At 47.5% G+C, this 14,026-nt stretch overlaps 1 protein-coding gene across 8 annotated transcripts in view; it reads left to right on the forward strand.

The window, feature by feature from the left end:
• The window catches only part of HECTD4 (HECT domain E3 ubiquitin protein ligase 4), a 121,969-nt gene that overhangs the window by 86,870 nt on the left and 21,073 nt on the right, over positions 1–14,026 (forward strand). For 4 of the 8 annotated variants that reach the window (XM_028741328.2, XM_028741329.2, XM_028741330.2 and 1 more), the window contains exons 45-60: positions 2,335–2,438; positions 2,638–2,820; positions 2,962–3,110; positions 3,869–3,948; positions 4,055–4,218; positions 5,245–5,482; positions 7,085–7,221; positions 8,034–8,160; positions 8,562–8,699; positions 9,310–9,446; positions 9,557–9,717; positions 10,609–10,790; positions 10,991–11,196; positions 12,137–12,267; positions 12,598–12,803; positions 13,158–13,337. In XM_028741328.2, coding sequence (XP_028597161.2) covers positions 2,335–2,438; positions 2,638–2,820; positions 2,962–3,110; positions 3,869–3,948; positions 4,055–4,218; positions 5,245–5,482; positions 7,085–7,221; positions 8,034–8,160; positions 8,562–8,699; positions 9,310–9,446; positions 9,557–9,717; positions 10,609–10,790; positions 10,991–11,196; positions 12,137–12,267; positions 12,598–12,803; positions 13,158–13,337 — 2,523 coding nt within the window. The remainder of the gene's footprint in view (positions 1–2,334; positions 2,439–2,637; positions 2,821–2,961; positions 3,111–3,868; positions 3,949–4,054; positions 4,219–5,244; positions 5,483–7,084; positions 7,222–8,033; positions 8,161–8,561; positions 8,700–9,309; positions 9,447–9,556; positions 9,718–10,608; positions 10,791–10,990; positions 11,197–12,136; positions 12,268–12,597; positions 12,804–13,157; positions 13,338–14,026) is intronic. The other 4 variants (XM_028741332.2, XM_028741333.2, XM_028741335.2 and 1 more) reach the window with 1 other exon arrangement.

A 14,026-nucleotide genomic window follows, 5' to 3' on the forward strand; every position in this document is an offset into this window, starting at 1 on the left:
AAGCTACCAGTAGCTCACTGCTGAAATAAGCTATCCATCATCTACTGCGACTGGGATGCGGGTGGCGATGTGGGTTAAACCACAGAGCCTAGGACTTGCTGATAAGAAGGTCGGCGGTTTGAATCCCCGGTATGGGATGAGTTCCTGTTGCTCGGTCCCTGCTCATGCCAACCTAGCAGTTCAAAAGCACGTCAAAGTGCAAGTAGATAAATAGGTACCGCTCCGGTTGGAAGGTAAATGGCGTTTCTGTGTGCTGCTTTGGTTCGTCATGCTGGCCTCATGACCTGGAAGCTGTACGCTGGCTCCCTCGGCCAATAAAGCGAGATGAGCGCCGCAACCCCAGAGTTGGCCACGTCTGGACCTAATGGTCAGGGGTCCCTCTACCTTTACCATCTACTGCGAAAGGGGCAGAAGTATAATCTAACTGGGAAGTCCATGTTGTATATTGGCTAGAGCAGTGTTTCCCAACCGGTGTTCCGCGGCACACTGGTGTGCCGTGAGACCTTGCCTGGTGTGCCGTGGGAGGGAGGCGGGAGAGGCGGGGCGGCGGCGGCATCTCCTGCTGGATGCAAATCCAAACATGGCGGGCGCCTCCCTCGCTCCTTTGTAGGCGGACCATCGAGAGAGAAAGAAAAGGAGGCGAAAGAGCGAGAGAAGGCGCCTGCGCGGAAAGAGGAGCGAGCAGTGCGCCTGCGCGCCGCGGCGCCCGAGATCGCTTCTCCCCACCGCCCCTTGCTTCAAAAGAGGTCCGGGGACAGCGGGAAGCGCTTCGCGCTGCCCCCGGACCTCTTTTGAAGCAAGGCTTTGCGGGGAGAAGCGATCTCCCCGCAGCCCCTTGCTTCAAAAGAGGTCCGGGGGCAGCGGGAAGTGCAGCGCTTCTTTCCCGCTGCCCCCGGACCTCTTTTGAAGCAAGGGGCTGCGGGGAGATCGCTTCTCCCGGTGCTCCGAAGCGGGGCGGTGGGGCGGGAACCTCGCACCCCGCCGCCGGGCATCGGAACGATGCCCCGATGCCGGGCGGTGGGGCGGGAACCTCTCCCCCCGCCGCCGGGCATCGGAACGAGGTCCTGGACCTCTTCTGAAGGCAGGCGGGGGCAAAAGTCTTTGCTCCCCCCGCCTGCCTTCCCGGGACAGCGGAGACTTCTCCGCTGCCCCGGGCGATCTTAAAATGCTGGCGGGCGGGAGCGAAGCGTTCGCTGCCGACCCCCAGCATTTTAAAATCTCCTCGGGGCAGCGGAGACTTTGCTCCCGCCCGCCAGCATTTTAAAATCGCCCCGGGACAGCAGGGGCTTTTAAAATGCTGGCGGTCGGCAGCAAAGCCCTCCTGTCCCCGGAGCTTGCGGGGCGGGAGGTGGGAAGAAGGGCTTTTCTTCCCACCGCCAGCCTTCAGAACAGCCTTCTGAAGGCTGGCAGTGGGAAGAAAAGCCCTTGTCCCCGTCCCCCCCCAGCCTTCAGAAGAGGTCAGGGGACAGACTGTCCCCGGACCTGGTCTGAAGGCGGTTTCCCTAGGAACGCATTAATTGATTTTCAATGCATTCCTATGGGAAACCGTGCATCGCAAGACGAAAAACTCGCAAGACGAAGAGACTTGCGGAACGAATTAATTTCGTCTTGCGAGGCACCACTGTACTTTTTATATAGTCAATATAGGCACACAGTTAAATTTTTTAACATTTTCTAATGGTGGTGTACCTCGAGATTTTTTTCATGAAAGAAGTGTGCCTTTGCCCAAAAAAGGTTGGGAAACACTGGGCTAGAGTATCAGCCTTGAAGCCCACTGGATGGTCTTGGCTCAGTTTCTTACTGAGAGGTTTTGAAGGTGAAATGCAGTTTTTGGTACAACCCACATTTGCCATCCTGAGCTCCTTGAAGGAAGGGCAGGATTAAACTAATACAGTGGTATCTCAGTTTACGAACTTAATCCATTCTGGAAGTCGGTTCTTAAACCGAAACCGTTCTTAAACCGAGGCACACTTTCCCTGATAAGGCCTTCCACTGCTGGTGCCCTTCCACTGTTCGACTTCTGTTCTTAGACCGAGGTAAAGTTCACAAACCAGGAAACTACTTTTGGTTTTGCGGAGCTTGTAAACCGAATAGTTTGTAAACAGGGCTGTTCTTAAACCAAGGTACCGCTGGATGAATAAACAGCTGAAACAACATGTCGCAATCTGACTTCGCTAGTTAGCAAGTCTTTTGCTAATTCTACCTTGGAGGTCTTTGAAATCACACTCAGAGGTTAAAAATATGGTTTAGGAGGACTCCGTGAAGTGAATGGCCCCATTCTCATCTGAAGGTCTGACAGGCACATTGTTGCTGGCTTTGTTTGCGATCTTCTAGGGGAGCGGCTCCTTGTTGTAGAAGTGCAGTGTGAAAGGTTAAGGATGCTGTATCGTGACAGCGCTCGCCCCCCACCGCCACCTCTCCAGGCAGACCGAAGGCAGGTAAATATATAAGCAGAGGCTTAGCCTGCCTCCTCCTTGAACTGTTTTGGTGCCTGAAGAAGGCAGATGATGAGCTAGTATTACAGCATAAAATGTCCAATTGTATATCTGTTCATGAATGTCTCCTGTTAAGTGTGCTTTGGAGTTTGCAGGCAAAAAAACCAGTTTACACATTGCAGTTATGTATAATTAAATGCAGGCCCTTCTCTTCTTGGTTCAGCCCAAGGAAGTCACCTGGAATCCTTCTAGGATCTTCCCACCTGTGCGAGCCTGTATGTTCTCCTCACATCTTACAGCCGTGACTTTCCTTGCGGATCCTAGTGCCGGTGGAGGGCTGCCTCGTGGCACCTTCATTTACGCCACATCACCAGTTCCGGTACAGGTGAGAACTCATGATGGTTATAGTTGCTTCTTCACCTGTCTTCAAGCATGCACAAATAATGATTCAGAAGGTGCTGGGAAGTGCCTTTTATTCTGCGTTAATCCGTGGATGGTCGTGTGTGTGATTTGTTCCTTTCTCCAGGCACCATCCTTCTATTGGGAGATTGAGATAGTGTCCTACGGAGATACAGATGATGACACAGGGCCGATTGTTTCGTTTGGCTTTGCCACGGAAGCAGAAAAGCGTGATGGAGCGTGGACCAACCCCGTGGGCACCTGCCTCTTCCACAAGTAGGTTGCAAAAAAATCTACTTTGAAGCTGTATCAGTATCTTAAGGAACTCATGATCAGGCAACCTTTATTTCTGTTATGAGGGTCCCAGAATGAGACCCACGAGGTGGGTGTTGGTGTTCTGTGTAATTTCCTTCTGTAATCTACCCCAGGTATTGAGCGCAAGCTCATTTACATCCATTTACATTTGTATGCCCTTTGGTGCTCCACAAAAGGTCTGAATGTTTTTTGCTATCTCAGTATGGTAACAACTGGGACGCGGGTGGCTCTGTGGGTTAAACCGCAGAGCCTACGGCTTGCTGATCAGAAGGTCAGCGATTCAAATCCCCGCGACGGGGTGAGCTCCCGTTGCTCGGTCCCTGCTCCTGCCAACCTAGCAGTTCGAAAGCACGTCAAAGTGCAAGTAGATAAATAGGTATCGCTCTGGCGGGAAGGTAAATGGTGTTTCCGTGCGCTGCTCTGGTTTGCCAGAAGCGGCTTAGTCATGCTGGCCACATGACCCGGAAGCTGTACGCCGGCTCCCTCGGCCAATAAAGCGAGATGAGCGCCACAACCCCAGAGTCGGCCACGACTGGACCTAATGGTCAGGGGTTCCGTGCACTGCTCTGGTTTGCCAGAAGCGGCTTAGTCATGTAACAATTGAGCATGGGCTTGTTGAAGTTTACTTTTAGGGACTTAATACTCCTAGTGCTCAAGTGAAATATTAAGTGAATTGTTTCTCCAGCTAATGCTTCACCCTTTTCTTCACATGGTTTCAGCAATGGAAGGGCTGTTCATTACAACGGTTCCAGTTTGCTGCAGTGGAAAAGTGTGAGACTGGATGTGACCCTCTCTCCTGGTATGTCAGCTATGCTTAACCTGCAAGCATCTTATGAGAGCCACATCAGGAGTGGCAGAGGGATAGAAACAACCTTTTTCCTTTTAACCCTTTTCTTTCCCCCTAGGTGATGTTGCAGGCATTGGCTGGGAAAGGGCAGAAGGCACCCCTCCTCCTCCAGGGCAGCCAGCCAAAGGCCGGGTGTATTTTACATACTGCGGACTGCGGTTGGGGCCATATCTGGAGGATGTGTCTGGGGGAATGTGGCCTGTCGTCCACATCCAGAAGAAGGCAAGTTAAACACCCTCTGTATCTCCCAGCTAGAGTTCACCAGAGCTTGGCCCCAGATCCAGGCCTTTGAACATGTGGAGCAAAAATTATGGCAAAGCCCCCTGTTCTTGTGCAGAGTACCTTTCTCCGTTTCTCTATTATGTAATCATAACCAGCCCACACACATCTAAGGGAAGAAATGAAATGTTTTTACACATCTTCTTGTATTTTAGGTTGTTTTCGCCTTGTTTTTGATGTTCACTTTTGAAAGTTGCTTTTAGTTCTGTTTTGAAAAAATATACTAATAACTATAATAATAATAATATAACAATAACAACAGCAATAATGAAAAATAATCCAATTCCCCATACTCTCTGACAATTGCTCATGTTTGCTGGGGTTGATGGGAGTTGGAGTCAGAGAACATCTGAATGGCACCACATTGGCTACCCCTATCCTGGCACTGATGTGTTTGTTCTGTAGAGAAAAATTCTTTTTGTGGTTAGAGAGATCTATAAATAGGTTTCCATAAGGCTTGGCGTTGGATTCCCAGCAACAGATTCAGGAGCTTGCCCCTTTTAACCTGGCTGTTCAGATCTTCCTTTCTTAGGCGGACTACTGCTTTAATAACTTGCTTTAATGCCCTCTCTTGGCTTCATTTGGATCTCTTCTTGTTACTTTATATGCATTATTAAAATTATTTAATTGTATCCTGATTTAGGGGTCCAGCAGAATTGAGAAGCTGGCTGAAAATAAACCCAAATAATTAGATATAGAGTTCAATATTCAATATTTTTAATAGCACAGTGGAGTATCTTTTCATGTTTCCTTTTTCTAATACTAATTTCCCTTTTGGACAACAACTGCATTATTAGTAATACCATTTTTAAAAAATGCTTCTTGGGTTATTGTGCAACAGAAACCGTAGTTCTCAAGAAGTATTTAGTAAGCCAAACGCAACCCTCTGTTGCCAGAGTACAGCAAAGAGCGTAAGACTGAAAGCGGTCACAAGTTGACCCCTTCTGCTTTGCTTCCATCCCCTTGCAGAACACCAAAGTCCGAGCCAATTTTGGGTCTCGTCAGTTTGCCTACGCAGAAGGCCAAGCTCACCGAAACGCCGCCGACCTCTGCATCGACCTCGCAGAAGAAATCAGTGCCAACTTTGAAGCATTGCCTTTTGCCATGGCTTCCGATAGCGATAACGATGCAGGAACCAGCACCGCCTCCGACCCAGGGACTCATGGGCCGCCTTGCCGGATTGCCGCTGTGGCCACAGCTCAGCAACGTAAGGAGAGCAGCTCCCCTCTAGTAGCAAAACAGGCTAGACGTGCCACTGGAGGGCGACTGGAGCTCTGACAGCAACTGACATTTAAGTGCATGCAACTCTGATATTATTATTATTACTGCTACCTTTTGATTACCTTAATTTGGAAAGGAATCAAAAACCTTTTCTTGTTAGTTTTTATGATGGCCCTAGGAGGTAAGCCATGAACATTCGGCCTTTGCAAATGAGGATCTGAAATGCAGGGCGTAGCTACATTGCAGACCTGACCCAGTTTAAGTGTCATGACTGTCTTGCACCACTGCTGAACTCTGGGAATTGTATTTCCATAAGAAGAATTTTCGGATCTGTAGCAGAGAAACCCACAGTTCCCTAGATGATGACATGATATTTTGGTTGCAACTGTGCTGTATCTTAAGTTGGAGCAGGGAGTTATACCAGTTTCAATGTTACAAGGTATATTAGCTGTTTCTAAACTGTAATCTAGAGTCAGTTTTACTCTTGATCCTCCGTTGATTCCCCCCAGTGTTGTAAAAGTCACACACTTGATGTTGTTCCTTTCAAAACTTTGCTGCTGGCAGCCTGCAGAGTGTTACCTTCCAGGTGGCTTTAGTCTCCTATCGTGGTTCTAACCCCGTGATTTTGAGAATCACTTAGATTATTGGCAATCAAAATGATATTTCCCCTTTAGCCAGTAGGGAGAAGCCGTAGTTCATTGAGAGAGCACAAACTATGCATGCAGAATGTCTCAGATTTCTGGTAAAACAGGGCTGCCATAGGTCTGGATTTTCTTGGATTTCAAAGGCAGTAATGACATCTGGGGGTAATTTCCAAAATGTGGCGCTTTGTCCTGTTTCTTAGGCAATCATAAATCACTTTTTTTTGCAGGGGGGGCGGCTCAACAACTTTTGGGTGTCCTGGTTTTTACTTTTTGAAATATGGCAACCCTAGGTAAGAAAAGAGACTAGTTGGATCAGATGAAAGGCCTATCTTGTCCATCATCCTATTTTCCAAAGGAGATGCCTCTAAAACAGGCATAGGCAAACTCTGCCCTCCAGATGTTTTGAGACTACAATTCCCATCATCCCTGACCACTGGTCCTGTTAGCTAAGGGTGATGGGAGTTGTAGTCCCAAAACATCTGGAGGGCAGAGTTTGCCTATGCCTGCTCTAAGAAGTCCACAAGCAAGGCTTTCAGGCTTCCCAAGGGCGTCTGGTTGGTCCTCTCCCACTGCTGCCGCCTAGTGATTGGTGTTCACAGGTTTGCTACCTCTGCTCCTGGAGGCAACTTCTAGCCATCACAACTTGGAGCTACTGGTGGCATTAACAAGACTGGGAAGTCTTTTCCTTCCCCAAGACCCTGGAGAGATGCTGTCAGCCAGAGTCAGCAACACTGGGGCAGATAGGCCAATTAGCCTGATTCCACGTAGGGCAGCTTGACATGTTTGTACTTGTTTGCAGCCTCTCATTAATGCAACAAAAGCACGATCAGGAAGCTTTCCTCCAAACTAAGGGTCATGTTGCATCCATCAGATTTGTTGGTTGGCACAACTTTCTCTCTCTCTCTCTCTCTCTCCCCCGCCTCCGACTTCTTGCTTGATTACAGAATATGACAGTGACACTTCTTGCCATTATAAGATGGAACTCAGCTATGAAAACTTCATCACATCGGGCCCTGAGCCTCACCCTCCTCCCATTGCAGATGATGAAAGCGATGACGAAGACGATGATGACATCCCAAGGGTAAGCAGAATGCAATGGGGTTCTTACATGCTCAACATTAACAATAACAAATTTCAACTCACTTCAAATGCTTGCTTCTGGGTGTTCTGGCATCACAGAGCTTCTACATTGCCTCTTTTGTAGACCTCTCAAGCTGGTTGTCCATATCCATGCAACCCATACTGGATCTCATATGCGCATCTCCTTGACAGTATCACATGGTTCCATGCTAAGCAGGTTCCAGATTCTACCCAAATGATGGACTGAAAATAACCTGAACAAACGTAGTAGCTTAGGAAGGAAGAGTTTGTCAGGGCAGTCTCCACCTGGTACTTCGTCTGTCTGCCCACCAGTTCCCACATTTACAGATTAGTGTAGCTGCCAGCTGCCTCACTAAATGGATTCCCTCAACTCCTCAGCTTCAATTAGCATCGCCTTTCTTTCTTTCTTTGCTTGCCTTCTTATAGATGCTTCCTGCACTCACCCCATAACAGAATTCTGTATTTTTCTGCAAATCTATAGATCCCTGCCCTTTTCTAAATGCCATGATTCACGCAAGGAGGGATCAGATCAAAACTTGGATATACTGTAGATACTCTTGTTTTTCAACACGGCAGTTTGCATGATGTGCATTTCCTTGGATTTTTACGTGTGTGTGTTGAGGTGGGAGGGAGGCATACCTCTGGGTTAATAAAGATGTTTTGCATTTAGAAGCTCTCAGACTTCTTTAGACCTCTTGAGAGCTGCTGCTTGTCGGGATAAATATTCCATGGCTGGGTGGAATGATGTCCCTCCCTCAATCTGATATGGACATGCTTGGCTTCCCTTGGCAGGAGGATCACTATGCCTTGCTAGTGAAAGCCTGGGAGACCAAAGTATTCCCTACAATTAGAAGGCGGTTCCGCAATGAAGCAGAGAGGAAGTCTGGCTTGGATCAAATTAAAGGAGCTTTGCAGCTGGGTAAGTCCACCAGAAGCATTTCTCTTCTGAATTTAGCACCAATTTCCAGGCCCCTTTGTTAATACCCACACTGGCAAACCTTGGCTCTTGTGCTTATTCCTCTGCTTCAATACAAAGCTGTTGTTGTTTAGTCATGTCCGACTCTTCGTGACCCCATGGACCAGAGTACGCCAGGCACTCCTGTCTTCCACTGCCTCCTGCAGTTTGGTCAAACTCATGCTGGTAGCTTCGATACAGAGCTGGATACTCATAAAAGGTTTTCCACGTTTGCTAGAGATTCTGGCCTGTAGTGACCTGCTCATTCAGCCATTGCCTGAGAAGTCTCGCTCCCAGTGATCCAAACTGCTAGCCTTCAAGCTGTTCTATAGGCTTGCTAAGTTGAAGGATGGTCTTTGTTTCAGGAATGGTTGATATAGCCCGGCAAACAGTGGAATTCCTCTATGAGGAAAACGGGGGCATCCCTCGAGACCTGTACCTTCCCACAATTGAGGATATCAAAGACGAAGCCAATAAGTTCACCATTGATAAAGTTCGGAAAGGTACGTTTTGGGAGGGGGCCGGTCTCTGACCTCGGTTCTCCTTGGGTTAGATTAAGGGTGGATTCAGGGCCTTGCCTCGGATGGCTCCAAACAGAATGAGTGAGCCACCTCCACTGAGAAGCAGGCGAAGGTCTGCTTGGGGTGGGTGTGCTGCAGTTACTCATTCACCCACTCGCATCAGCACAACCACCGTTTTGAGGCTGCAGCCATGAAATGTTGGGCGTGGATGTGTGAACACCCACACTCTGTTCCTATAGGCTAGCGAAGCAGAAGGAATTTAGGTGCCATCATAGTTGGAGCTAAGTCAGAGGCTCTGCTTCTCATCACCGTGAACCCGTGCTGCTTTCCTGTATGCCTTGATGCCAACACAATATGGCAAGAAGGCGTGGCAGCCAGAGCTGACTTGCTTTATGATAACCGCAAACAACAGGCCACAGATTGGGGGATGTACAAGTCCTTATCTACTCCTCACACATCTCTAGCTTGGGATGGTCTGTATAGGCCAGACTTAGGAGCAGCTGCTAGCTTTAGCAAGGGGGCCTCCTTGAGAAGGCCCAGCTTCAACTTACCAAAGATCACAATGTTAAGACCACCTTTCTCTTGGTTCCAGGTCTCACCGTCGTCACCCGCTGCCCAGATAGTAACAACGTGGCCACCAATGCCGTAGGAACAGCCCTGCCTAAGTTTGCTATCCGTGGGATGTTGAAGACATTTGGGCTCCACGGAGTTGTTCTGGACGTTGATTCGGCAAGTGGAAGCTATGTTTAAGCTTGGGTGGGGTGGCTCTGGCGTTTTGGCTACTGTAGCCCGTCACAAAGGCGCAGAGTTGTCAGGTGAAAAACATTTTGTCATTTCAGGTGAATGAGCTTGTCCAGGTAGAGACTTATCTCAGGAGCGAAGGTGTCTTGGTCAGATACTGGTACCCTATTGATATGCTTGAACGACCACCTGCTGGCTATAGGAGGACTGCAACAAATGGCCTGGTCTCTCTGGACAATACAAACATTCAGATTCACAGGTAAATTAAGATTAAAGCATTGGGGAGGGAGTGTGCGCCTGAGACTGTTATCCTTGCAGCTACATCCAGAGTCTCTCTGCTGCGGTCCAAGAGGTGTAGCTTTGTGTGATAAAATATTTTCTGACATCCAAAAGGAAACCTGACAGTGTTTATGAAGGACCTTCTCAACCAAAGTTCAACTAATGTTCTGATAATGGTTATTTTCCATTTTTATAGAATCTATGTATTCTTTTTTAATTTCGCCACTTAACAGTTGTTAATTTCTGTTCATTCTTTTATTAATTCAGGGTTAGTTGGTAGTTTTATTCACAAGTCTTCCTGTAACCTGACCTATTCAGCTGGAGAGGTTTGCCCTTCACTGCCACAGATAGTAAAGGAACAACTATTTCTCAGGAATGAATGCTACACTTTGTCCCTAGATGCTGTTGTAGTGCTGTTTGCTGTCTCTTGGTGCATGCCAAAGCAAGCTGTGTTGCAGTGCCATCTAGTGAAAGAATATAAGCAGTACCACACATATTTAGAATAGAGTTGAAGGGAAGAGGGGGAAAGTACACACATTTTTCAATCCTAAGGGATTGCTAATGCCCTAATACAGCTGATCAGACACAGAGAGATGGCAGTGACAGCTGGTGACCACTAGACCTGGTGGGACTGCTGGGGTTCTGGGGCCCAATGAACCCCACAGGGGTGGCCAAGTACTGTTTTTCTCCCATTCTTCCCTTGCAAAGCTACTATAGGAACTTAAGCCCTGCAATTTTACAAATAGGACCCAACTAAACTGAAAAACATCTTACTTTGGTTCAGAAGGTTCAGGGACAAAATATTGTGTGTATGCAGAGGTTTTTTTAAAGACCCTTGAAATATGTGTTTTCTTTATCTCTCTTTTTACAGAGAACTTTTACGATGTGAAGCTGCACTCACTAGGCTGTACTGCCGCATGGCTCTTCTAAATATTTTTGCCCCTAAATCTCCTCACATGTTTACTCACCTGTTTCACATCCCTGCCATTCGGGACATCACTCTAGAACACCTCCAGCTGCTATCCAATCAGCTTCTTGCACCACCTCTTCCTGGTAAAATGGGACTTTAAAAAGCAAATAGTACAGTAGTTTTAACCATATCGATAAATGAGATAGTGTGCACATTTGTTTATTTGTTTAATCAATTCAGTCTTTGTAGCTGTTGAGATCAGTTTGTTCTTGTAATATGATGAAGAGAAAATGGATATCCAAAGATGAGTGAGTTGAGCCATGTCTCCTTTTTCACTTGACAGATGGAACGATCAGCTCCAGCTCTATCCTCCTGGCCCAGTCCCTCCAGCACTGCATACATTCCCAGAACTGCTCAGCCACAGACCTCTTTTACCAAGGCAGTTCCCAAACTGTCCAGGAGTGGCTCACAGTTGCTATTGCTCGGACCCTCCATCAGGGAGAGGAGAGTCTGCTCGATCTGACAAAACAGATCTGTTCCTTCTTGCAGGTAAGTCCGTCCCCGTCCCCCCCAATATCACATTTTAATTTACAGTCGTACCTTGGATCTCGAACGCCTTGGCTCCCGAACAAATAGACTCCTGAACGATCGAAACCTGGAAGTGAGTGTTTCGGTTTTCGAACAATTTTTGGAAGCTGAACGTCCAGTGTGGCTTCTGCAGCTTTCGATTGGCTGCAGGAGCTTCCTGCAGCCAATCAGAAGCTGCGCTTTGGTTTCTGAATGTTTTGGAAGTCGAACGGACTTCCAGAACAGATTCTGATTGACTTTCAAGGTACATCTCTATTATAGTTTCATAAAAAGCATTCTCAAATCTATTCAGGCTTTTCTTTCTTTGATTAAAATGCCCATTCACCATCTTGAAATAAATTATATGTTGTATTTATAGTAGATCAGAGGAGGCTCTGAAGTAGGTCAGAGCACAAACAACTGCTAGCTATGCTCTCCCTCCAGTGCTGGAGGCATTGTGTCTCTGAATACCAGCTGCTGGACATCACAAATGAGGAGAGCAGTACTGTTTGGCCACTGTGAGAACAAGGTGCTGGACTAGAAGGGCTTTCTTAGACTCCTTCCTTGTCCATAGGAGAAAAGAGGTGCTGGAGAGGAAAACACCTTCATCCAGCCCCTGTTCCAAAGAAAGCCAGCCCCTTCCCTTTGAGAAAAGGTCGGGTGATGCTGGAGTCCCTGGCAGGATTGTGCTTTCTGCCTCTTGCTTGTTCCCCTTGTTGGTGAACTATAAGGGACTGCCTTTTCAGCTCCTTTGTAGCTTAAGAAGGTGGCATCTTCTGACTCCATAAGTTTTTGAGATGTAGGGGCTCTCCAGATCAAGCTAGCCAGCCTAGCTCAGCATCAATTTAATTAGAAATGGTAAAACGGATGGCTGTGTCTCCAACCTCTGGTTTACAACTGTTTAAAAAACTCTGCTTTTCAGAATGCTCCCGAACAGTTCCCATCTGAAGAGTTTCCCATTTCTGAATCCAAAGTCAACATGGACGTGAACTTCCCTGGTGCAGCCTTTATAGTAGTGTCCTGTAAGGAAAGTCAGTCTGGATTCCGCAAAGAGTAAGTCTCTGCAAGCAAAGAGAATGAGGGTGGAGGGAAACTGGCTTTAAAAATCTACCTGCCCTCCAAAGAATTCCAAAATACTGATATTCCCTCCCCCAAGCCACACCACGGTTACAGAAAGGGAGAAGCGTATGTCATGATAATGACAGTATCTTGTACAATGTCACTAGCGATACAGTCCTGTTGCCTTACAGAGCAACTCAGGTGACATGATAAATCCCTGCCCCCAAGGAGCTTTCAAAGCAATTGAAGATGAGACTACTGGATCTGTTTTCTTGAAAGCTTCTTGTGCTGCACCGCTAGCAAACCTTCCTTTTTGTTCTGTAGCTCCTCGCTTTATAAGGCTCCCTGGGCTCGGATTCTTGTTTATGGCCTTGGTCACAAAGTGAAGAGGAGTGGCCAGCTGAACCTCATTGAGGCTGTGTGCTACCCTCGAGATGCTTCTCCAACCAACACAGGCTTGACGCCACCCCCCACAACCAATCAGTATCCTTCTGTCATCATATCCACAGACAAGGTCCACATCAAACTTGGTAAGATTTAAAATGCACACACAAAAGCATGTTTGGGATATGGATTGATAACTGCAGCAGCAGATTTTAGCTGCATGTCATGAATAGAGGCTGGAGCAATATTGTTCAGGATCTGAGATACTAGCTTAATTTACCCAAGAGCTATTCTCATCATGTTTTTTAAAACCCCACTCTTTAAACCTTGCCTTTGAGAATTCTGGAGGTACGCATTGCTCAAGGATTTTTCCTTGGGGAAGCTAAAGGGGTGGGGGCTGATCTTTCTTTACCACAAGTCTCCTTTTTAATAATGCATATAACACCATTGCTGAAAGCGAACTTCAGCGGCTACTCTTATTTCTGTGGGTCTCATTCAAGGAGTGTCACCGCCTCCTGGAGCTGTGCTCATCCTGCACTCCCTTCCCCTGGAATTTCCCCTGGCGATGGCATTTGCAGAGCAGCTGCTGACCTGGAAACTGGAGAATGGCGACGGAAAATCTGAAGAGGAGCTGGACACAATCCCTGCCTCAGTTCTCTTGCAAGTGGTGGAAATCCTTGGTGAGAATGGAGCACAAACAAACAACCATGGGTGGGGAAATAGAATAATGTTTTGGAAACTACAGTGACAAAACAGCCCCGATGCCATGAGCTTAAAAAAACATTAAGACAGCCCTTCCAAGGTGCCACCCTGTGGCCACCTCCCTGCTGGGCTGCCCAGAGTTAAAAGCCCCAGCTGGATGCAACAGAGATCTGATATGTACATTCCTGGTGGATTTCCTTCCTTCCTTCCTTCCTTCCTTCCTTCCTTCCTTCCTTCCTTCCTTCCTTCCTCTCTCTCTCTCTTCTCCCATCCCCTTGCCCACTTTTTGGTAATGGTAATGATGAATAGCAAATAAGGAGAATAAGGAGAATTAGCAGCTCGTAGGATTTAGGATTCCAGTTCTGGTGAATAGGCTTTGGTCAATTTCAGTGCCCTGTTAAAGAGACCCAATTCCTACCACCCAGAAACCTACACTATGCAACCGACGTCCATGGCTCGGGGGAGGCACAACACCAGCTATGTCCTCTAACATGGCATCTTTTGAGCTCTGGGGAGGCCTAGAGTCTCTGCTCCTGCTTTTCCTTGGTAACAAGAAGACTTGGTTTTTCTATGCATGCAGGTTGGAGGCAAGCACTCTTGACATGGCTAGCTAAGGATGGGTTGCTGTCTTCACAGCTTCCGCACAAGCTGGAGCAAAAGAGCATAT

Source organism: Podarcis muralis, chromosome 7 (genome assembly GCF_964188315.1).
Source record: "Podarcis muralis chromosome 7, rPodMur119.hap1.1, whole genome shotgun sequence".
Classification (NCBI taxonomy): domain Eukaryota; kingdom Metazoa; phylum Chordata; class Lepidosauria; order Squamata; family Lacertidae; genus Podarcis; species Podarcis muralis.